General features: G+C 43.9%; 1 protein-coding gene across 2 annotated transcripts in view; it reads left to right on the top strand.

Moving 5' to 3' along the window:
• LOC147899017 (1-aminocyclopropane-1-carboxylate synthase 6-like) overlaps positions 1-19,311 on the top strand; it is a 102,861-nt gene extending 83,550 nt beyond the window's left edge. Inside the window, exons 10-13 of one of the 2 annotated variants that reach the window (XM_087377638.1) lie at positions 17,963-18,080; positions 18,189-18,258; positions 18,403-18,550; positions 18,776-19,311. In XM_087377638.1, the coding sequence (XP_087233764.1) occupies positions 17,963-18,080; positions 18,189-18,258; positions 18,403-18,550; positions 18,776-18,845 (406 nt within the window). In that variant the 3' untranslated portion in view covers positions 18,846-19,311. Of the gene's footprint in view, positions 1-17,962; positions 18,081-18,188; positions 18,259-18,402 lie in introns of both variants that reach the window. The other variant, XM_087377639.1, reaches the window with a different exon arrangement.
• Positions 19,312-23,392: the final 4,081 nt, after the last annotated feature.

The raw sequence follows: 23,392 nt of genomic DNA on the forward strand, positions 1-23,392 counted from the left end.
TGTTTGGGGACCAAGGCATGGCATGTACCATCTGCTTCCCATAAAAGAGGGGAGAAAGCTCAAGGAGCTTTTGCTTGCACAAAGCATCAGATAAATGCACCTCATAAAAGCCTCTGGAGGCAAAATATACACCTATACAAAGCATCCTCCAAGAATAGACTTGATCCATTGCGCAACATCACTGGCAGCTGGGATTCTTCCTGGAAAGAAAATAATTACCGCGGTTTGAGATAGCTTCCCGAGAGGATTCACAAGGGAGGGCAATTTCAATTTGTATGTGACCTCTGGAACTGGTTTGCCCCATTCTTGTCGTGACTACTGAAAGTCATCCTTGAGTGTATCAAACACATATTGAGCTTCCAGAGTGAGCTCATCATCCTGAGATGCAGGCAGAGAAGGACGACGCTTGGCATCTGCAGGTCTATCTTTTCTAGCATATGTACAGACATCAGAACCTGAAGCCATGGTTGAGGTATGGCAAAGCAAGCAAGAAATGGAGAAAAGACAAAGCACTGGGAGAAGGTGCAGAAAAGTACGGCAGAGGCTGTACGGAGAAGCTGTACGAAAGGCTTATGCAGGTAGGCTGTACAAAAACTGTACGGAGAGCACTATACGGAAAACTTCACGGAGAGCACCGTACGGAAAGAAACTGTACGGAAAAGTTGTACGGGATTCTGTACGGAGGATCGTACAACAGCGATTCTGTACGGACAAGAAGGGCTGACAAAGATGTACAAGATTGTACGGAAAGAGGCGGGGAGGTACGGAAAAGCTGAAAACCCTGACGATGTCATGTCGTACGGAAAGGCTGATGGGGAAGGTAGAAACGTAACGGAGGGACGACGAAGCTTACAGTCCTGCACAGCAGGAGCGTCCGTACGGCGATCGTACGGACGTACGGACGGAGGGGGAGAAGACCTAAAGGGGTCGGGTGCCTGCAGTCACCGTCGCTCACTCATCGTCGCTCTCATCGTGCACACTCACACACACACACACACACCACACACACACACACACACCCCTCCCTATCCCCATATGCACCCTTCAACTCTCCTTGTTATCTTCCCTCTTAAAGGCCCATCGAGCATGCCTCTTCTTCACTCTTAAGGGGCTTCTATCCTTCTCTTCCTCTTGTGACTCATCCACTTTGTCCCTCTTCAATAATAACTAATCCCTCTCTCTCACACACACACACACACACACACGTCTTGTCATAATGAATGAATGAAAGCCTTCATGGTTTCTACATTTGTGTACCACTTCTTCAAACACACACACACACACACACACACACACACAAACACACACACTTTTTTTTTGTGTGGAATCTTTGAGTCATTATATTACAAAAAAAGCTATCCCAGAAAGGGAGAGCTATAATACATCAAGAGAAAATCTCACTGTAGGACAAATATACATCATGATCAAAGACACGAGATTGCAAGCAATCAAAAAGCGATTGCTGCAAAGAGTGTCTGAAGAAAGAGAAATTGGAAAAAACAGGATCACCAAAGACCCTATGATTGCGATCCTTCTAGAGAGTCCAGAGGGCCCAGTACCGAACCCAAACAAAAAAGAAATCAAACTCCTGTCTGGGTGGATGTACACCAAAAAGCCAGAAGAACTTGCCAAAAGCAATCTGAGGAAACCGAGCTCTCAAAATCTGCCCAAGGAAGTCCAAGAAAGCACAAGAGGAAGGGCAATGCCAAAAGAGATGAGGCACAGTCTCTCTCGGAGCCAGACATTTGCGACAAATAGAGGAAGCAATATGTCATCGTGCCAAGAGCTGTCCATGAGGAAGAACACCCAACAAAACTCTCCACAAGAAAACTTGTTGACGGAGAGGAATCTTAGAATGCCAAATCTGTCTCAAACGTTTCCGCCACCATTTCATAGGACGATTAAGATGCCAAAGCTGATTTGCCTTTTGCGAGATAAATGGTGGAGGAAGTAGAACTTTATATAAACCTGTAGATGCAATGGAGGAACCGGCTGAAAAGGTTAGAGCATCAAAGTAATCTTATGCCAAAGTGGACGATAATGCATTCCAAGGCCTGAAGATGCACGCGCGTGCGCACACACACACACACACACTCTTTTTTTCTGTGGAATCTTTGAGTCATTATATTACAAAAAAAGCTATCCCAGAAAGGGAGAGCTATAATATACATCAAGAGAAAATCTCACTGTAGGACAAATATACATCATGATCAAAGACACGAGATTGCAAGCAATCAAAAAGTGATTGTTGCAAAGAGTGTTTGAAGAAAGAGAAATTGGAAAAAACAGGATCACCAAAGGTCGACCCTATGATTGTGATCCTTCTAGAGAGTCCAGAGTGCCCAGTACCGAACACACACACACTTTTTTTTTTTTTGGTAATATCCAGTGCAGTATATTTATATGCTCATAAATTTACATGATGGGAGGTCTCCGAAATGGAGAGTATCCCAAAGATTAGAAACATAAAAAGAAAAGCTCTATGCAAGAAGCATCCATATCACCCTCATGGCAGGCATCATATAAGGATTGCCGCAATGAGGCTCGGAAAGATTCATATGACTTGTGAATCTGCCGACCCAAGTATGCCAAATTATGCTCACTCCAGATTGTCCAAAGAGCCCAATATCTCACCCAAGAGAGAAATAGTGAGTATTGAGACAAAGACCTCATAAATCTGCCAAAGAGCCAGAAATGTTTCCCAAATCTGTGACTCGGGAAACGGAGCTGAAGATTATATGAAATTCTCCTGAGGAGGATCCTAGAACACAGGCAGTGCCAAAGCAAATGAAGAACAGTCTCTGAAGGAGCCTGACATCTTAAACAGGTGGATGGTGCAATGCGACGTTTAGCAAGTGTGACCCCCACTGACAATGTGCTTGTCATACATCTCCAAAGAAAAAGTCTTTGTTTCAATGGCATTTTACACTTCCATAACATCTCGAGATTCTTCCGCCACCATGAGAGGGGCTTCCTTATATGCCACAGAGATTAGCATATTGCTGAATCCATGGAGCAGGCTGAAGAAGCCTGTAGGCTTTGATAGAGGTTAAGGCAGGAAGAGGAACAGGATGAGTGCATGTAGCAGAGGGTTGCAATTGCCAATCCGTAAACTTGTCTGTGTCAGCCACAGGAGGAACAGGTAGAAAAGGATGTAATAAATCAGCAATTTTCTTCCATATAGACCTATGATGCATTCCCAATGCATAGGAAGCAGTGTCCTGAGGAAAAGATAAGACATAGCCCTGATCATCTACCACATCATGTATGTATCTAATTCCCAATTTCATGAGATTGTATGCCCGAACACGTTCCTGTAAAGCGAGTGGAGTGTCAAAGATGGCACTCCAATGAATACTTTCTTTCCTCATTGAGTTTGTCCCCGAGCAACTATCAGGAGCCCATTTGACCTTAGAAAGTACTTGTTTCCAGTCAAGTATCAGAGCAGTAGAGAAAGGACAGCCAGGTATCTTCCCTACAAATCTCCCAATGACAACCTCCCAATGATCAGTAGTCCAATGACCATAAGCACAAGTCCTCATGTTTACACACATGGATGCTAGCATACAAGTCCATGGCTGTTGTTGGCGGAAAAAAGTATGCAGCATAGTCGCCTTCCTTGCAAGTACATGATATCTTATATTGAGGACATTAAGTCCACCATGCATCCTAGGAGAGCACACCATTTCCATCTTCATCAGTCTCAATGCTTTCACAGCAGTTTTTGTCCTCCATAACATCTCCATAGCTTGAGACATAAAGGCTGAAATATCCCTGGAGGACCAATGCAGCAAAGGCAAATAGAACTAGACATAGGACATTACAATGGATTGTACTATTCTAAGCTTGACATGAAGAGGCCAAGTAGAAATCTTCCAGTATTCCAGTTTATGTTGAATTCTTTGGAAGATCCATTAAGAATAGAATGCCAGTCACATTGTTTTAGGGGAAGTAATTTAGATTTGTCAAAATTGACATGCAATCCCGCTGCCAAACCATACAATAAAAGAGTGGTCATAAGCATGTGAACTTCCCGGGGAGAATTCTATGGCATAAAGAAGGAATCATCAGCATATGCTTGTGCCAAAAAAGATGCAGCCCCAGGGATTTTAAGACCAGTCATCTGTCCTGTGTTTGTAAGATGATCAAGATACATTAAAAGGGGATGGGTCGCAATGGCATAGAAGAGAGCACTAAGAGGGCAACCCTGTCTAACTGATCGACCCAATGTCCATGACCGAGATAGATGACCCCCAAGAATGCACTGAGAAGTAGAGCCAGAATAAAGCCAGTAAACTGCATTTGCTATCTTGGGACCAAAGCCCAACTTTGTCATGATTTGAGAGATAAAATTCCATTGAACAGTGTCAAATGCCTTAGCAATATCCACCTGCAATATAAGCACATCTTGATGCGAATACTTAGCATATTCAATTGCAGTCAAGGCATTGGATATATTGTCATGGATTTGTCTTCGTGGCACAAACCCATACTGATGAGGATGAAGTCCCGCATCTAGTATCCTGTGAAGCCTATGCACAATCATTTTGGCAATGACTTTGTAAACTACAGGCATCAAAGTAATAGGCTTTCAATCTGACATATGGTCACACATGTTTTTTGGGCACAAGTTTGACTATGCCATGCTTCCAAGAGTGCAGCAACTGATTTTCTTGCCAGGCAACATTGATCATTTGCAAGAGGACTTCTTTCAAATCATCCCAAAAAGAAATATAAAATTCCACCGTAAGGCCATCCTAGCCAGGGGACTTGTATTTACTGAGATGGAACAATGCATTATCAAGTTCTGTGTCAGGAAAAGGTCTCTCCAAGGTAAGAGCATGATCCATTTCCACTATTCCAGAAACATGTTGGAGAAATTCAGTCCTAGCATCAGTCATTTGATTTGATGGGGAACGAGGAGCGGAGAACAATTTCTGGAAATAATTTTGGCATTCATCTTGGAGATCAGAGAAAGAGTGCATCCAAGAGCCCATGAGTTTTTCTTTCGAGTAGCATGCAAGCCCTGGAAAAAGGCTTTTGATGAGCAGCCCTTATCCATGAGGGCTTCCTTCTTGCCCTAATCTGCCATTTGTGCAATTTCCTCTGATCATTAAGAGTCAATTTAATTTGAGCATGTGAAAGGGAATCGTTTTCTGAATCAGAGAGGGGCCTAAACTGTCACGATCTGTGACGTATTCCTTTCTCTATTTCTAGACTTATGGATGGTTTGATGAATGGACACTTGTGGAAGGGTATGCCCTTTCGACGGGACACTTCCTATGAGGCACAACCTTATGCCCTTTCGACGGGACACTTCCTATGAGGCACAACCCTTCACAAGAGACATCCTATTGAAGAGACATTCCTGTTGTAATGTACCCTCTCATCAAGGGTCACACCCTTGACAAGGGGTACACACCTCTTCATGCACATACCCTTTGGAGTACACACCTTTTCATGTGTGACTCTTCACTCTCTATATAAGAGAGGCCCAATTGTATGGATGACTCTACAGATACACTACAGACACTCAAGCAATACAATTATTCCTTGTTCTCTGCTATTTCAGTCTCCTTTCTGTTCCTTAGCACATTTCTAAATATAGTAAATCTAGGATTTCTTACAGTGGTATCAGAGCAAATTTCGCTCCTGCCTGTAGGAAATGCCCCCCACCTTCTAGCGCCTATCTGATACATCTCTTTCCGCTAGAAGGACATCCGTGCACATTGTGCATGGAAGAGATGGAGAGGATGAGCGTAAAAATTTTTAGCGCCAACCCTACCTAAAGTCATCAATGGCCTCTCCATCTCCCACACATCACGAGTTGATGTGATTGGACACGACAAAAATCGTGTCTTTTCATGTGCTTGGGCTGTCCCAAAACCAAGGGACGCACCTTTTCCACCATTGGACACACCTTTTGATGAAGAGTCTTGACTCCTCACCCAAGGGACACACCCCATCGTGGCAAAAAGGTCACACCTATTCATGTGGGGACACCCCTTTTAAAAACAGGGACACACCCCTTCATGAAAAGGTGCACCTATTCCAAGGGTCACACCCCTTCGAATAGGCACACCTTTTGGCACCAAGCACTTATAAAAGGGTACCTAAAGGGGTTAAAATGGAAAACCCAGCCCCAAACCTTAGGTTTACCCTAGCTACCCAAGGGTTAAATAAACCCACCCTTTAATTTTTGGGCAACCACCCAATGTAGGCAGCCCAAACGAAAAGACAAAAGGGACGTACCTTTTCAACACCCTACAGTTTTCGCCATTTCGCAGCCAGCCCCTGCTTGCGCCATCTCGCTGCCAGCCCCTGCTCGCTGCCAGCCCTGCTTGCGCCATTTCGCTGCCAGCCCCTGCCAGCCCCTGCTCGCTGCCAGCCCCTGCTTGCGCCATCTCGCTGCCAGCCCCTGCTTTCGCTATTTCGCTGCCAGCCCCTTCCCTCGCCATTTCGCTGCCAGCCCCCTCGCCATCTGCAGCCCCTAGTCTCGCTGGTTTTTCGGCCCTGTTTCCTGCCAGCCTGCAGCGTGAGCACAGTGCCAGCCAGCCATTCTGCCGCAAATCAGCCTGCAACCAGATTTTCGCGATTGACAGCCTGCCTCCCCCCCTTCTGTTTCGCCAGTCTGTCTTGACATCAGCAGCCTGGTACGCCAGCCCCTATTGCGATCCAGAATTGGGTACCTGCAGCCTGTTGCGCCATTGATCGCCTGCTCCCCTTGTTTCGCCACCTTTTTCCTGCCAGATCAGCAGCAGTTTCAGCTTCCTATCGCGATGAAGACAGCTTGTTAAATGCCAGGCCCAGCTCTGCTCCTCGCCACCCATTGCAACATGGACCCAGGGATCTCCGATATGTCGCAACGCTCGCGTGAAGCCTCTCCAGAGATCAAAGACTCAAGTCCAAAAAAGACCTCTAAAGTCAACGTACAAGGCGAAACACTACTGCAACTTCAAATTTCCCAGCTTCAGGATAGCATCTCCGACTCGGTCCAGAAAGTCCAACAACTTCAAGATTCTCGCAGTACCACACATACAGAGGATGACGTCACGCAACCAGACGACTATGCGGATTCATTCCCACCAGATGTAGAAAACACTGAACTACGTGCCCTCTACTGTTTACTTCAAGCTTCCAAAACTAAAAGACTTGACATCAAACTTCCTGAAGCCTACACTGGTCAACGCAATCGCCGAACAGTTGACCAATGGCTCGCAAAAATGCGCATGTATTTTGATACTATTGACCTCACTGAAGGCAAAAAGATCGCCTTGGCAGCCTCCCTCCTCAAGGATACAGCTTTTCTATGGTGGCAAAGACGCTTAAAGGACGGCAAAAGTGTGTTAACATGGGAACGTTTTGAACACGTGCTCCGTAAGCAGTTCATACCTGCTACTGCAGACTTCCAAGCACGTTCAAAACTCCGACAGTTGGAGCAAACGGGCTCCCTGTCTTCCTACATCTCTCAGTTCACCACATTGGTGCTGGAGATTGATGGTTTAACTGAGGATGATCGCCTTCATGCTTTCATCTCAGGCCTAAATCCCTCGTTACGCATTGATGTCCTTAAAGCAAACATCACCACCACAGCTGGTGCTATTGCTTACGCAGCGCGCATTACTGATTTCCAAAACACAGGGAAGCAGAGTGCTAATCGCACACAACACTCTACTATGGCCAAAGGTGCTCGCCCTCAAGATAACACCAGGTTTCGGAAAAACTCCGGTAATCAAGGTCAGCGACAGTCTCAAGATCCCCAGAAGACTCAGAAATCATATGTTGGATTCCAACAGAAGCACTCCTCCAAGGATCGCGCCTCTTCTTCTTCACAAAGTCATTACCGACATCCCCAACATAAAGGTGCGGCCACTGACAAGAAGAACAACTCAAGCACAAAAGGACTTTGTACCATCTGTACAGGCGACCATAGATGGTTCGATTGTCCCAAGCGACCAAAGTAAAATTCCAATATGGAACCTAGCACTTCCCAAAGAGAAGATGCTACCCCAGCACAAGACAAGAAAGGCAAAGCTGTTCGAATGGCAAATACCATCCACCTGAGCCTTGCCAGCAACCGCCAACCTTCCCTGGCCACTCAAGTACTTTGTGTTCAAGGATCGATTCGTGGAACAACGGTCACTATCCTCCTTGACAGTGGCTGCTCTCTTAACTTCCTAGCTAGTTCTATGGTCGACAAACTTCGGTTGACCACCAGTCCTAGTCTCATGGACTATCAGATTGAACTCGCAAATGGAACTACTTTCTTGTGCAACACCAGGATCAAAAACTTGTCTTTTCGCATCCAACATTATACGGACAAGTTGACCTTCGACATCATGCCTCTTTCTCGGTACGATGTCATACTCGGACAACAGTGGCTCTACGACTATGATCCATCAATCAGTTTTTGCAGCCATACTATCCAGTTTGTCCACCAGGGAAAACTTATTGAGCTAACTGGTTCTAGGGACTCTCCTTCAACCCCAGGTGCCTCTGTCCTACAAGTAAAGAAGTGGGTTCGTAAACGTCAAGTAAAGACTTCACTTCTGTTGGTTACGACAGTAGAGGAGACACCAACTAAGGATCCTCCTGAATACCTCAACCAACCTTTTTTCGAGCCCTACCTGGATATTTTTCCACAGGAATTGCCAAAGCAGTTACCACCTCGACGACCAGTGGATCACCCAATCGAACTTATTCCCAGCAATAATCCACCGTCGAAACCTCCTTATCGGGTTTCTTACACTCAAAATGAAGAAATCCAAAGACAAGAGACCGAGCTACTCGACAAAGGTCATATTCGGCCCAGTCGCAGCCCTTTCGGATCACCTGTACTACTTGTGGAAAAAAAGAATAAGTCAATGCGCCTCTGCATCGACTACCGAGCCCTCAACAAGCTCACTATAAAAAACAAGTTATCATCAAATTCGCATCCGAGAAGGCGATGAGTACAAGACAGCTTTTCGAACAAAGTATGGACACTATGAATGTTTGGTCGTGCCTTTTGGGTTAAACAATGCCCCGGCCACATTCATGACACTAATGAACGACATCTTCAGGCCTTTCCTCGATAAGTTCGTCATCGTTTACCTCGATGACATCCTCGTTTTCAGCAGATCCCTACATGAGCACAAACAACATCTTCACCAAGTTTTTAAAGTTCTCCGTGCAAATTCTCTCTACATCAACATTGAGAAGAGTGAGTTCTTCAAGACCCAACTCGAATATTTGGGACATGTTATTTCAGCTCAAGGCATCTCTGTGGATCCCAAGAAGGTCGAGGTAATCCGAAACTGGCCTACTCCTAAGAATGTTCATGATGTCCGCTCTTTTCTTGGATTGGCAAACTTCTACCATACAAAGGTCTATCAGTTTTCCGAAATCGTAGCTCCTATGTCCGAATTATTGAAAAGCACAGCAGTTTTTCAGTGGCTTCCCGAAACAGAGTATAGTTTCCAACAACTCAAGCAAGCACTCACTACCACACCAGTTATGGCTATTGCTGACCCAAACCTTCCATTTGAGGTCATGACCGACGCCTCCGACATCGCTACAGGAGCAGTCTTGATGCAAGAAGGCAAAGTTATTGCTTTTGACAGCCATAAACATTCCGACATCCAAACCCGATACCCGGTTTATGATAAGGAGTTTCTTGCCGTTGTACATGCTTATCGCTCTTGGAAACATTATCTCATGGGAGCCGACTCTGTGGTTAAGACAGACCATCACTCTCTAAAGTATATCTTTACTCAGCCAGTCATGAACGCTCGAGATCTAGACGACTCCGACGCTACTTGGCAATCTGATGAAGACTTACAGCAGTACCCTGACATTTTACAGCAGTATTTTCAGAATTTACAGTGATATTTTCTACATCAGTTCATTATCTCCACCAAGGTCTTCTTTTGAGTGGGAGGGGATGTCACGATCTGTGACGTATTCCTTTCTCTATTTCTAGACTTATGGATGGTTTGATGAATGGACACTTGTGGAAGGGTATGCCCTTTCGACGGGACACTTCCTATGAGGCACAACCTTATGCCCTTTCGACGGGACACTTCCTCTTTGCTCCATTTCGAGTTGCTGGCTTGACTTGCAAATTCTCATTCTTTTCCCTTGTCTGAGGTGGCAAGGCATTAGGAGGGGGTTGATGCAGAACTATTGGGCATTCAGAGGCTAGATGCCCAAACTTATGGCAGGCAAAGCAAGCGCCTGCAAATACACCCCATTTCAAGTCAAAAAACTTTTTCCCCAATTGCACACCCTCAACTTCCACTGCAATAGAAGGAGGGGTAGGTATGTCAGTGTCCCAGAGGATGCAGAATTTGTTACGATTTCCCATGGGGCGTGGAGGGCAAATGACCTGTCCCAATGAAGCGGCCAGACCAGGCAATTCTTCATGCATATAGTCCGGGAAGTTAACAACCTCCACCCATACAGGACAATGATGGCGTATAAGACTTTGGTAATCCTTGTTTGGGGACCAAGGCATGGCATGTACCATCTGCTTCCCATAAAAGAGGGGAGAAAGCTCAAGGAGCTTCTGCTTACACAAAGCATTAGATAAATGCATCTCATAAAAGCCTCTGGAGGCAAAATATACACCCTCTACAAAGCATCCTCCAAGAATAGACTTGATCCATTGCGCAACATCACTGGCAGCTGGGATTCTTCCTGGAAAGAAAATAATTACCGCGGTTTGAGATAGCTTCCTGAGAGGATTCACAAGGGAGGGCAATTTCAATTTGTATGTGACCTCTGGAACTGGTTTGCCCCATTCTTGTCGTGACTGCTGAAAGTCATCCTTGAGTGTATCAAACACATATTGAGCTTCCAGAGTGAGCTCATCATCCTGAGATGCAGGCAGAGAAGGACGACGCTTGGCATCTGCAGGTCTATCTTTTCTAGCATATGTACAGACATCAGAACCTGAATCCATGGTTGAGGTATGGCAAAGCAAGCAAGAAATAGAGAAAAGACAAAGCACCGGGAGAAGGTGCAGAACAGTACGGCAGAGGCTGTACGGAGAAGCTGTACAGAAGGCCTGTGCAGGTAGGCTGTACGAAAACTGCACGGAGAGCACTGTACGGAAAACTGCACGGAGAGCACTGTACGGAAAAGTTGTACGGGATTCTGTACGGAGGATCGTACAATAGTGATTCTGTACGGACAAGAAGTGCTGACGAAGATGTACAAGATTGTACGGAAAGAAGCGGGGTGGTACGGAAAAGCTGAATACACTGAGGATGTCACGTCGTACGGAAAGGCTGATGGGGAAGGTAGAAACGTAACGGAGGGACGACGAAGCTTACAGTCCTGCACAGCAGGAGCGTTCGTACGGCGATCGTACGGACGTACGGACGGAGGGGGAGAAGACCTAAGGGGTCAGGTACCTGCACTCACCGTCGCTCGCTCTCGCTCCACACACACACACTGACACACACCACACACACTTTGCAGACACACACACACACATACACACACACACACACACACACGATTGATGATGATGTTGATAGTGGTGATGATCGTGTCCTTGAGCCTCCTGAGGTACCTGCGGCTGTTCCAAATACCCAACCAGAGAGTGACTCAGATAGCGATCCAGATGATTCCCCACCTCCTCAGGTTGCAAGGAAAAGTTCAAGGCTAGGTTCTCAGAAAGTATCCCGATAGTTGATTGAAACTCTCTGTGACTTGGGCATAACAGATATTCCTTCTTCATGGCTCCAAGGAGAGGACGGTCCACGTAGATCTCACCGATATAAGGAGATGGTTCTAGAAGCAGGCTCGTTGCAGGTCAACTACTCCTTGATGCTCCACTTTCTCAAAGTCAAAGAACCCTTGTCCATCCAGGAAGCGCTCTCAGGAGCACTGGAAGAAGGCCATGGAGCTTGTGTTCCAATCCATCAAAAGGAATGGGACCTTGGAGTTGGTTCCAAGACCCAAGCACCGTTCGGTGATTGGTGTCAAGTGGACCTTGTAGTCCAAGTACTCATCTAATGGTACCGTGGATAAACATAAAGCTCGTCTCGTGGCCAAAGGATACCCATAGCGACATGGGATCGATTACGACGACACCTTTGCCCCTACTATCCGGATGGCCTCTCTCAAGATCTTGGCGGTTGCTGCTCATGAGCAATGGCTGATTTATCAGATGGATGTCAAATCCGCCTTTCTTAATGGTGACCTTAAGAAAGATTTATGTGCTCGAGGATTTACCAAGTCAACAAGGATGGTTTACTAGTTGAAGAAAGCTCTGTATGGGCTCAAGCAAGCTCCCCGAGCCTGGAACTAGAAGATAGACGAGTTCTTTGTACGTAAGCGCTCCCGAGCTGATCCAAAGCTGTACATCTTCCGACAGCATGGTCTTACTTCCCTCATCATTTTGTATGTTGATGACTTATTCATTATAGGTAGTCATGTAGCCTATATTTTCGAGACAAAGGTTGTCCTTCTCAGGCCTTTGGGATGACGGATTTAGGGCTCTTGCACTTCTTTCTGGGATTGAAGATTTGGTAGGGTCAAGAAGGCTACTTTGTGTCACAAAAGGGGTATGTTTAGGAGCTTCTCAATTCCTTCCACATGACAGAGTGCCGCTCCATCTCATCACCCATGGACCCCAGCACCAAACTAAGTACGATCCTAGTGAGCCAGTGGATGCAAGCCAGTACCGTCAATTGATCGGATCTTTGATCTGGCTACTTCATACCAAGTTGGATTTGTGCTACTCTGTTGGGTACTGAGTTCGTTCATGTAGACACCAAAGAAGATTCATTGGGATGTTGATATGAGGATCCTCAAGTACCTTCAAGGTTCTCGTAATCGAGTGTTATTCTATCAGTCAGGGCAATTGCCCAGGATCCGGCTACTAGGATGGAGTGATTCAGATTGGGGAGGAGAATCAGACACTTGTCGTTCGACCAATGGCCATTGCTTTACCCTCGGCTCAGCAATAGTCACATGATCAGTAAAAGGCAACCTACTATAGCCTTGTCTTCGAACGAGGCTGAGTACCTTGCCGCTTGTTCCGTTACCTGTGAGGTAGTTTGGCTCCGCCGGTTACTTGGGGAGATTGGGTTCCCACAGACGTGCCCGACTGTCATTCACTCTGGCAATTAGAGTTGTACTGTAGTTGCTCGTAACCCGGTGTTCCACGCACAGACCAAGGATATTGATATCCAGTACCATTATGTCCGGGAGAAAGTGCTCACTGACATGATGTGGCTCATCTACTGTAAGATGGAGGACAACAAGGTGGACCTCTTCACCAAGCCCTCGGCACGGGAATTGCTTTGAGACCATTCGAGCTCCCAGAGGCTGATCCATGATCGAGAAGTTGAGAGGGGGTGTTAGAGATGACATCTCCAGTACCATAGAGAGAGGGCCTTGGGTGTGGGTTTGCTTGCCCATGTGAGGGAGAGAGAGGGCCTTGGCTCTTCAAGAGCAAGAGAGAGCACTTCGTTGTGACCTAGCATCCATAGAGAGACTCAGGAAGCAGGTTCCAGGGTCCCATTGGCTCAAATACGCTTGGAGTGTGCACGGTCGGAGCTACAGGATATGGAGTTTCGTAGAGCCGAGTTCTCGTACCACTCTCATTGGGCCAGACGGTTCCAAGAGCTGGACAGCATGATGAGGTAGTTCTTTCATACCACAGGACCACAGTCTGCAAGGATCCAGCTCTAGCGACTTTAGGACTCGTAGGGACATATGCACATGGACTCGCAAGAGATCCTTGAGCTGACCACACGCTTCTATCATCATCTGTTTTAGTCGTCGGAGGAGTTGCCTACAACTCTTCTAGCTCATGAGGCGGTGTGGGAGCAGGCGTCTGCAATAGTCACATAGAGCTTGAGCAGAGGACTAGAGGCGCCTTTCATCGATGAGGAGCTTTGGGAGGCCTTGGAGGCCCTACCGACCCAAAAGTGCCTTGGAGAGGACGGTCTGACTTCGAGATTCTTTAGGTGCTTCTGGTAACACCTCTTTACCCCACTTAGGTTAGCCTGCAAGGAGATCTTGATTCAGGCTACCTTCCACATTCTTTGAGTAGAGGCTAGATCTGCTTGATCTCGAAGATTGCCAGTGGAGACCGATCACCCTACTAAACATGGCTTACAAGATCTTGGCCAAGGTCTTGAACCTGCGGTTGAGACCCTACTTACCAGTTATCATCCATGAGACGTAGATAGGTTTTGTTCAGGAAGTCGATGGCTCACGGGGGTTTGCCCATCGACCCTTGGTTGGAGCAGATGCAGGTAGACGGCAGATGTACCTGTTGTGCAGAAGGAGTTCTGGAGATGATTTCCCACTGCCTTTGGGGATGCTCGGTTGCACAGAGGGTGTGGCTGGCATCCCTTAGGATTGTGGTCAGTACACAACGGTGCGGAGGGATACACAGCGGTGTTGAGAGATTTCACTTGGGGGATGGTAGCAGGGTTCACAGAGGGAGGACACGTTGTCTCGATTCATTAGCATACAGGATTCATGGGGTCTCCCGGATAGAGATCTACGATGCATGTTTGCCCTCCCGATCACGCCCGTTGCCCTTACCAGAGGATAGTGTTTGGGAGACCGGTGCAGTTGGGTGGAGAGGCCAGCAGGTCTCCCTGGCGGCTATCCGAGTTACCATTTGGCAAGACATCATTTTCACTCTACGCGCCACGTGCTCTAGGTTCAAGAGTGACCGACGAAAGTGAGGAGCGCTTCTGCAAGGCAAGGCATGCAGGGATCTTTTACACCCTTTCCTCGACGGGTATTTGCTGGATGTATAGACCACCACTATGGTTGCTAGCCCCTGTTTCAGAATCTCCCTAGGCAGTGTGAGTTGGGAGATCGGGAAATAGGTTGGCTTTCCTTTAGCTGACAACCTTTCTCGTTTTTGTCCTTACCATCTACAGCTCTGCTTGTACGGTGTTTTCAAGCATTAATAAAAGTTTGTTTTCTTTGGAAAAGAAAAGAAAAGGCACTCACTCTAATAAATTAAAGCTTACGTAATTAAAACATTAATGGATTAAAAATCTAATATCAAATTATTAAGAACAAAGTAAAAAATAACAATTGATTGAGTGTACACTCGCGCGTGTATGTATGTATGCATATATACAGAGAAAGACATTTATATATTATGTGTGCGCGTGCGCGTGTATCTATGTATGTATACACATACAGAAACATGTGTGTGTGTGTGTGTGTGTGTGTGTGTGTGTGAGATGACTTTCCAGTAGCAGCTCGTTGTTTTGCTCTAGGGATGCATTATCGCCCCTACTCTCCCCTTTAGCTTATGTGACTGGGTTCTTGTTTTTTATTTCATTGCTCAGCGTCCTCTTCCGTTGACTTCGCTCACGGTCGCCAATATAAATAGGGTTCTCTTGCCTCTCCCCTGGATTACAGCATGTGCATATCATGTGTGGTCTATGGGGTGCAATGCAAGGTGGTGGAGGGGTAGACTGCATCAACTCTGGAATTGCAAACTCCCTCTTTTTCAACAGGTTTTTCTTTGGAGGATAGTTATATGTGTTTTTCCTCCAAGGTATATTGGGCCGGTACCTATCATTAATGCCTTGCTACTCGCGAGCCGGTGGCTCATAAATTTTGGCATTGTCAGGATTCTTATACTTTTGGAAAGAATCTTTGGCAGGCTATTTTGGCTGTTTGGATTGCAACCCGGGATGGTAGGGAATATGATCTTTTCTTTTCCTGGGTTCGCTATTGGGCCCTCTGGACTCTTTGGAAGGACCGAAACCATTGGGTTTTTGGTGATCCTTCTCTGAACAAGTTCTCTTTTTTCCGAGTGTCCCTCAGGCAGTCCTTTTACGACTGTTTGCATGCAGGCCAGTTGGATTACTCTCAGTACCTAACATATATGCAAGTTTTCTGAAGATGTAATTGCTCTCCTTTTTGGAGACAACTTCTGTTAATATAATTGTATGGGTTTCACCCAAAAATAAAGTGTATGTGTGTAAGTAAAAAGCAGCTTTTTTTACACCTCCTAGTTTATGAGTAGTAGATGTCTCACTTTGGGACAGCTATGAATGGACATTCTTCGTAATGAAAGTTTCTTTTTAAAAAAAGTGTAGCATAAAGGCCAATTTATACTTCAAGTGGGTGAAACAGATTCCTATTCACTGGGAAGTATGCAAAATGAGTAACATTGGGACACCAAGCTTAGCATTGTTAGATGGCGAGGAGGAGCTTGTAGATGCTCCTGAGATACCAAATGTAACTCATAAGGAGATGCTCACAATGCAGGACAAACTGTCCAGAGTTGAAAGTAGTCCTTCTGATTGTTTTGATCCATGTGGCAATACTTTATAGGGTGCCTTTGCACATGACACCCTTGGGGTCCAGGGTTGTAAGAGGGTTACTTTTCAGCCCATTGCTGGGTCTTCACTTGTGAATTTTAGAGTTTCTCAATTGCCATTCCATATGTAAAATGATGCTGAGGGTAACATTCTAGGTGACGAGGAGGAGCAGTATTATGACCCTCAGTCACAGCTGTGTTCAGTATTTCCGATGCATTGATGGGTGTCAAAAAAGAAGACGCTCAGCTTGAGAGGCAACATTGATGGCAGGCATCACTGTTCATATGCTAGTGGACAGGGGTAGTACCCACATTTCATTAAAACAAAGATTCGCAGAAATTGAAAATTGCAGCCACTCAGATTGACCATGGGCTGAGAATTTTGGTTGTGGTCCCCCCCCCCCCCCCCCCCAAACACACACAGACACACCCACCCACCACAAAGAAAGAGAGAAGAATTGGGGTTGTTACATGATAAGCAGGTTGTGTTGCCAGGATGCACGGATCTGACTCTCACATGACTACTCATTTTGCATGGGATCTATTTTGACTTGGATATATATCGGTCCACTGACATTGTTCTGGGATGTGATTGGATGAAGTCTCTGAGGGAGTTAATGTTGATTTGAGAGCCATGACTTTGTATTGTGCACACAAGGGCAAGACAGCGGTATTGCAGAGTCTCACAATACCAAAAATGCAGCTATTTGCAGCAAGGCAATTGCCCAAGAAGGAAAGTGCATTGTATACATTGTAGTTGGCAAAGCCACACACGGGCAGTGCTCCACTTGTGGAGGATATATGATCTGTTGCTTTCAGAATTTGCTGATATGCCCCTTCAGTTACCTCTCAAGAGAGATATTGACCATGCCATAATCTTGTAGTCTAGCTGCAAGCCCATCAACAAGGATCTGTATCATCCCTCGTATGGAGGGATGATACTTGCATAACGTGAGTTTCAGGACAGCAGCAACCTTTGTGGATGAGTTGGCAATATCAGGAAGAGACCAGTGGAACATTGGTTTGAAAGGATAAGTTTCTAGCTTTCTTTCCATGTCAAATACTCTCTTTTCATAACTACTGTCAGAGAATTGATACCAGTTTTGTTGTTCCAGTGTTTGCTGAAGCTAGCAACCTCAGACCACATTTTTCAACCATGGTGGATACCACCTAAATCTAGTATAGAAGGACAAATGTAATAAAGATGACAATTGGAATTTACTGTTAAGGCTGTGCGCTGAAATGGATGTGCAAGGAGTGTAAATAATGTTTCTTGATGGAATGGCCTGGTGTTAAATCGTTCTACCAGCAATGATTGGGTGTAGTTCAATCTCTCCCTTTCTATTCAGAATCCAGATGCGTCATGCTCCTTATCAAAAATCCTTGTGGCTGTGTGAAAATGGCTGGGCTAGAAATCATACTTAAATAGGGCCGCTAATATTGTTGAATACGTTTGAGGCCACACAGAATCCTGTTGATTTTGATCGACATGCAATACGAGATTTACTCAGTTCCAGAGATATCCGGGCTTGCATTTACCACCTTTGAAGCAGCATCATGGTGTTATCATACCGTTGATGATTATTAATTTGTCAGATCGTTTTTGGTTGGCATGCCTAATTTGTTCCTGGTTTGGGATAATCCATTCTTGGTTTGTTGCAGACGGCTAAAGAAATCTTATGAATTGTTAACCTCGTACTTAGAGGGAGCTCAAGTGAACTATATGCCTGCTTGTGCAGCAATGTTTTGCTGGTTGGATCTCAGATCCCTGCTCTCTTCGGTAAGGAGACATGCTTTAGTCCTGCATCCATTAAATAAGGGTGTGTGCTGGGGATTATCTGAAAATATATTCTGTTGTTTTCTTTGGGGTTTTGGTTGCTCGGGCCAGCCTACATTTGAAGCTGAAGACAGTCTATGGAGAGAGATAATGAATGAATGCAAAGTCGTTCTCACGCCAGGTTTTTTGCTTCTGCTCTGTCTTATAATGTTGGATTTTATCTTGCCTGATTGGGTGCGTTCTAGATAGCTTAATTGATCTGGTGTGTATCCAAACGTATCGAAGTACTTGACAACTTTATGGACACAAATCTGATGTTGGACAGGGGAAGCCTGCCATTATGCTGAGCCTGGCTTTTTCCGTGCTTGCTATGCATCCATGCCACCTGAAAGTCTACAAGCTGCCTGTGAAAGTTTGTCTGCATTTGTCGCTCGCAAGAGGAGGAAACGAAAAGCAGAGGAAGAGCTAGCATTGTAAAGTTTTTCCATAAATTGCTCTAAAGAAAGTGGTACTCACTCTATACATGGTCTTCTTTGGAGGAGCATCCCACTCATTAATAGGCTTAGAACTGGAAGGATTGTCATGCTTACTCATAATTGTGTACTTTCAAGACACAAGATAAATTTGTAATTGTTTTGATTATTCATCTTCTTGGTTTTCCGTTAGAACTGAAGGACAGGGCTTGGCTGACTGTCCAGGTATGCCGACAATTTTGGTTGTCAAACATCTGTGACATCTTTTTTTGAGCACATTCTACAGTCACTCTAAGCATCATTAACATAAATAGGGGAGTTTGAAGATGGACTTCGGTGAGTTTGTGAACGTGAACCTTTCACATGTAAAGATAGATTAGGCACTCAAAAAGATGGGTGGCATTGGCGTGAAAGGCTCAACAGAAGTCATAAAAATGTGCTTATTTTCATGCAATGCGTTAGAAAAGGAGAAAATGTTGTGTGTGACACCAGCAATTCTGGTAGCCGACACAAATCCACAAATTCTCATGGCATTAGGCAAATTGTAGTGGCTATGGTCCATCTAGCCCTTGAGCTCATAACTAATTTGGCAAGGATTTTCCCCATATGTTGTACTAGGCCTTTGCAATTGTTGCAATATGTGTGACACTGTTGCAGGGAGGTGCATCAGCTCTATGCTATGTGGGGTTATTGCAAACCTTAGTGGGCTCCAATACATATGTGTAGTCAAGGGGCATTGCTAAACCTTCTGATTCGTAAAATTTGGCCTTTTAACAACCTATTTTGCCTATATGATCTTATGGATTTTCTTTAAATAACATAAATATATAATTTTGAAAAGTTTTGCAATTAAAATAGCCCTTGGTGGAACTCATGTGTGATACTCATATGTTGTAGTGTGAGCGGTTCCTTTTCCTAGAATATTATCTAGAAGCGTCTTAATGGTTGCATGAGGTCACGGTTTTATCAAAATAGAAAATTGTGCTAACTAGTAAGTGATTCTTACAAAATTTGTTACTATAGAGCTTTTGAGATATCTTAAGAACATGGACAAATTGACAAACAACAAACTTATGCTATCATATGGACTAGCTTGTTCATCACGTATTGACTTTGTTAGGATAATATGCTCAGCCATATCCTCAATAAGACCTCACTTGCAAACCTAACTCCCAAGGTCTTTTCACCTCTGTTTTCTCTCTCTAATAAGAGTGGATTGTGGCTATATATTGACATATGGGGCTCAATGTGGCATCATTGATATGGGGCTCAATAAGACCTCACTTGCAAACCTAACTCCCAAGGTCTTTTCACCTCTGTTTTCTCTCTCTAATAAGAGTGGATTGTGGCTATATATTGACATATGGGGCTCAATGTGGCATCATTGATGTGTACTTTGATAATGTTTCTTGCTAGAGGCATTGTTAAGCTTGGCAATAGGTTCGTGGGATAGGGAGGTTTATTGACTTTTGAAGGTCACAATGCGTTGTCTTCCTTGTGACCTTTGATGTTTACGAATGAGTTAATAGCTCTACGGTTAGGTGGTGAGTTCTAGGTAATGCACTTAGTGGTCCAATTCCTAGTTTGGTTTGGTGAAAGATGTTCTTGGTAGCGGACTCAAGGTTGTAGTCATAAACAAAGAGAGCCAAGGATTAGAGGAAAGCCATCTACTATTGTTTTGTGGATTTAAAGAAAAACTTTGACATGGTTGTCGTTTCCTTTGAGAAACTTTAATTATGTCATTGGGTATAAGGTATTCTCTAGGTAGATCTAGTGGATCTTGGAGAGAGAGAGAGAGTGTGTGTGTGCATTGGAAAGCTTTGTAGCTTTAAGCTCTTATTGTGTTCGATTTAGAGACCCCATCAAGGAGCATTGCTTTATGTGTGAGATTGCCATACAAGTATAGTGCAGAAATATTGTGTACTAGTTGCAAAGTCAAAGGCATCAATAGAGATAGGCTTTGTACTAAGCTTGAGTATTTCGTGCTATGTAGGTTGAGACACTGCAAGTTGGATAGTCTCACTTCCCACACAAAAGCGTTGGTCCAAAGTGCAACCTTAGATCCCTTGCAAAAAAGGCTATTTGGGTTGAGTGTATAGTAACACCATGGCATTGTAGGCTTGAACTTTTGGAGGGAAAGAAGACCATGATGCACATGTGAACATACCAAAGATCATATTGTGCGTTGCACACAATACCTGCTATTCGACAAGGCGAACTTGAACTAGTCGCATAGGAGAATAATGTGAGTAGCTCTCCCTAGTTGACTATTCAAGCAGCACAATGTACTGGCACAGAAAAGCTACAAACTATATATAAGGAACCTACAACATTTTCATTTTTACCTAGTAGAAAATATTTTCTCAATTTTGTAAAAGTTGTAAAATTTTAGGCAATTTAGTGCAAATTCTCAAGAATAGCCTTCAAATTTCTCAAACTCTCAAGTTATGTGATTTGTTGAGAAATTTGTTTTTTGCAAACATTGGCACTAAGCTTGATAGCTGTGGCTTATGTTTCCATGCTAAATTTGTTAGAAAGCTTGTAAATAATTGTATGTGAGCAAGATGATAGTTGAAATTATTAATTGGCACATCGCTAGGTACATATACCATGGTTAGTGTTCATGGGATCTTTGTTTTATGTGAGGCTCTAGTGATCATGCTCTTAAAAGATAAAACCTCTACTCTTAACTTACGTATGGAGGATATAATGGGATTTTAACTTTAGTTAGTAATTGATGGACTTGTTTCTTGAACATATTAAAGTTCTATATGTGGTTATAGATAATTCGTTTATCAACCAAGAACCCCCTCTAGATGATCGAAGATAGAAGATGAAGAACAAAACGATACCACTGTTCAAAGAAGAAATTTGATAATTGTGAGAAATGATCACTATAGTTAATTCAAATTGTCAACACCAAGATGTTCTGGAAAACCCTTGATTTGTCCTCGAGATGTTTGGTGGGGAAAAGAACGAAAAGCATGTTGACTCATGATTGAATCATTGGACTTTCAACTTATATAATTTCAACGATCAAAGGCATCTAATTGTCATGCAAGGGTATTTGACAAATAAAGCCCTTAAAAGGTGGTAGGATTAAGATGCACATGGGATGAATTTCAAGGAGGTTTTTCGTAAGGAATGCATTCAAGTTTGATAACTTTAACAAATTGGCAAGACTGTAAATGAATACTTAAGGTTTGCATCACTACATCCAAAATATAAGGAAAGGAAAGGAATGTACTTGATGCAAGCTCACGTAATGTCATAAACATTAAACATAGTTCCCTTGATGTTTCCTTTGGTATAATAATATTATGAGCACAACCAATGTTCAAACATGAATATCATTGTCCAGAGATCACATAGACAAATATATAGTTATATAATCAATGCAACCATGCCAAAGCTCTTACATTGCAAATATTATGGAGAAGTGCACCAACTCAAGACAAGTTGGAACATTTCATCCATGTTGTGGAAGCCAGCCTTACAATGTTGGCACAAAGTTGTTATCCATGTCACTCAACCTAGATTAGCAATGACCATACTTTGGCAATTTTGATTCTAAAAAAATTTGGTGTTCCAATGGGAAAAGAGAGGGAACTCCCAAAGGTGACAAGAAATAAAGGACATTTGTAAGGAATGCTCTTGAAGGCAGAGAGTTCTAGTAACATCGTTTTCAAGCCCTGGGAATCTCCATCTCTTGAGCTATCTTTCATAATTAATTAAGACCACAAGTATAATTCATCCAAGCATCCTCCTACATTAAGATTTCACTAATACCCTAATGAGGTACATCATATCCCCAAGAATAAGGTGTTAGCAAAGCATCCACCTTAGAAATGATCACCATATTAGATAAACAATTTAACTTGTACCCATCTATTTACTATAACTTTTGGCATTCTCGCAACAAATTATAATCTACATAGTTGCTGAAAATCGATATTATGTTGTAAGTTCTAGCAAGTCATAGTAGCATAAGTCATAACAAAGAACAAGTCTTAGCTAGATAAATGTTGAAAATAAACAATCTATTCCATTTTCAAAGAACTTTCAATGTGTAAAACCTCTTAAAATAATTTCCCAATAATCATATAAATCATTGAAGTTTCTCTATCCTTTTAATATGATGCTCCCAATCAATCATAGGGATGAAAGAGTGAATACCCAATCATTATCAATTTTGAAAAGGGCATCAAGATATCCTTCTTATGGTCCATAAAAGATTAGTAAAAGGAGACTCGGCCAAAACCATATGCTTAAGCATAGATACCTCACCCATATCCTTAACCATTCCATGGAGTGAGGGGAATAAAGTCAAGCTGAAGGAGTTTTATCGTAAACACACACTATTACTAATCACCTTTTTTAAAATCGCTTTACAAGATCTTAGCTAAGGTCTTGAATTTGTGTTCGAGGACTCACCTTGCTGATAGTACACAAAATGTAGATAGGTTTTCTTTAGGAAAGTAGCATCATGGACAATATGTTCACATTTTGGGAGGTGTTGGATTGGGCACGGGAGGACTCTCACTCTCTTAGAATATTTCTCTTGGACATTGAGAAGGCCTATGATAGGATGCATTGGTCCTCTTCACAGAGCATCATGTAGAGGTTAGGCTTCTCATGATAGATGGATCAAAGGAGTATTAGCCTTATATGCAAGGATTTCTAGTCAGATGCTCATCGGTGGCCACACGGTTGAGGCCTTCTCTCTTTCCCACTTAGTTTGGTAGGGTTTCCCCTTGCCCCCCTTATTTTCCTTTTTGTAGTTGAGGTGTTAGTCTACTGATTGTGGTCTCATGCTGGAGGCATCCTAGGGATGGGGGTATG

This window comes from Dipteris shenzhenensis, chromosome 8, assembly GCF_047967505.1.
Source record: "Dipteris shenzhenensis isolate YYH24624 ecotype China chromosome 8, Dip_SZ_1.0, whole genome shotgun sequence".
Classification (NCBI taxonomy): Eukaryota; Viridiplantae; Streptophyta; class Polypodiopsida; order Gleicheniales; family Dipteridaceae; genus Dipteris; species Dipteris shenzhenensis.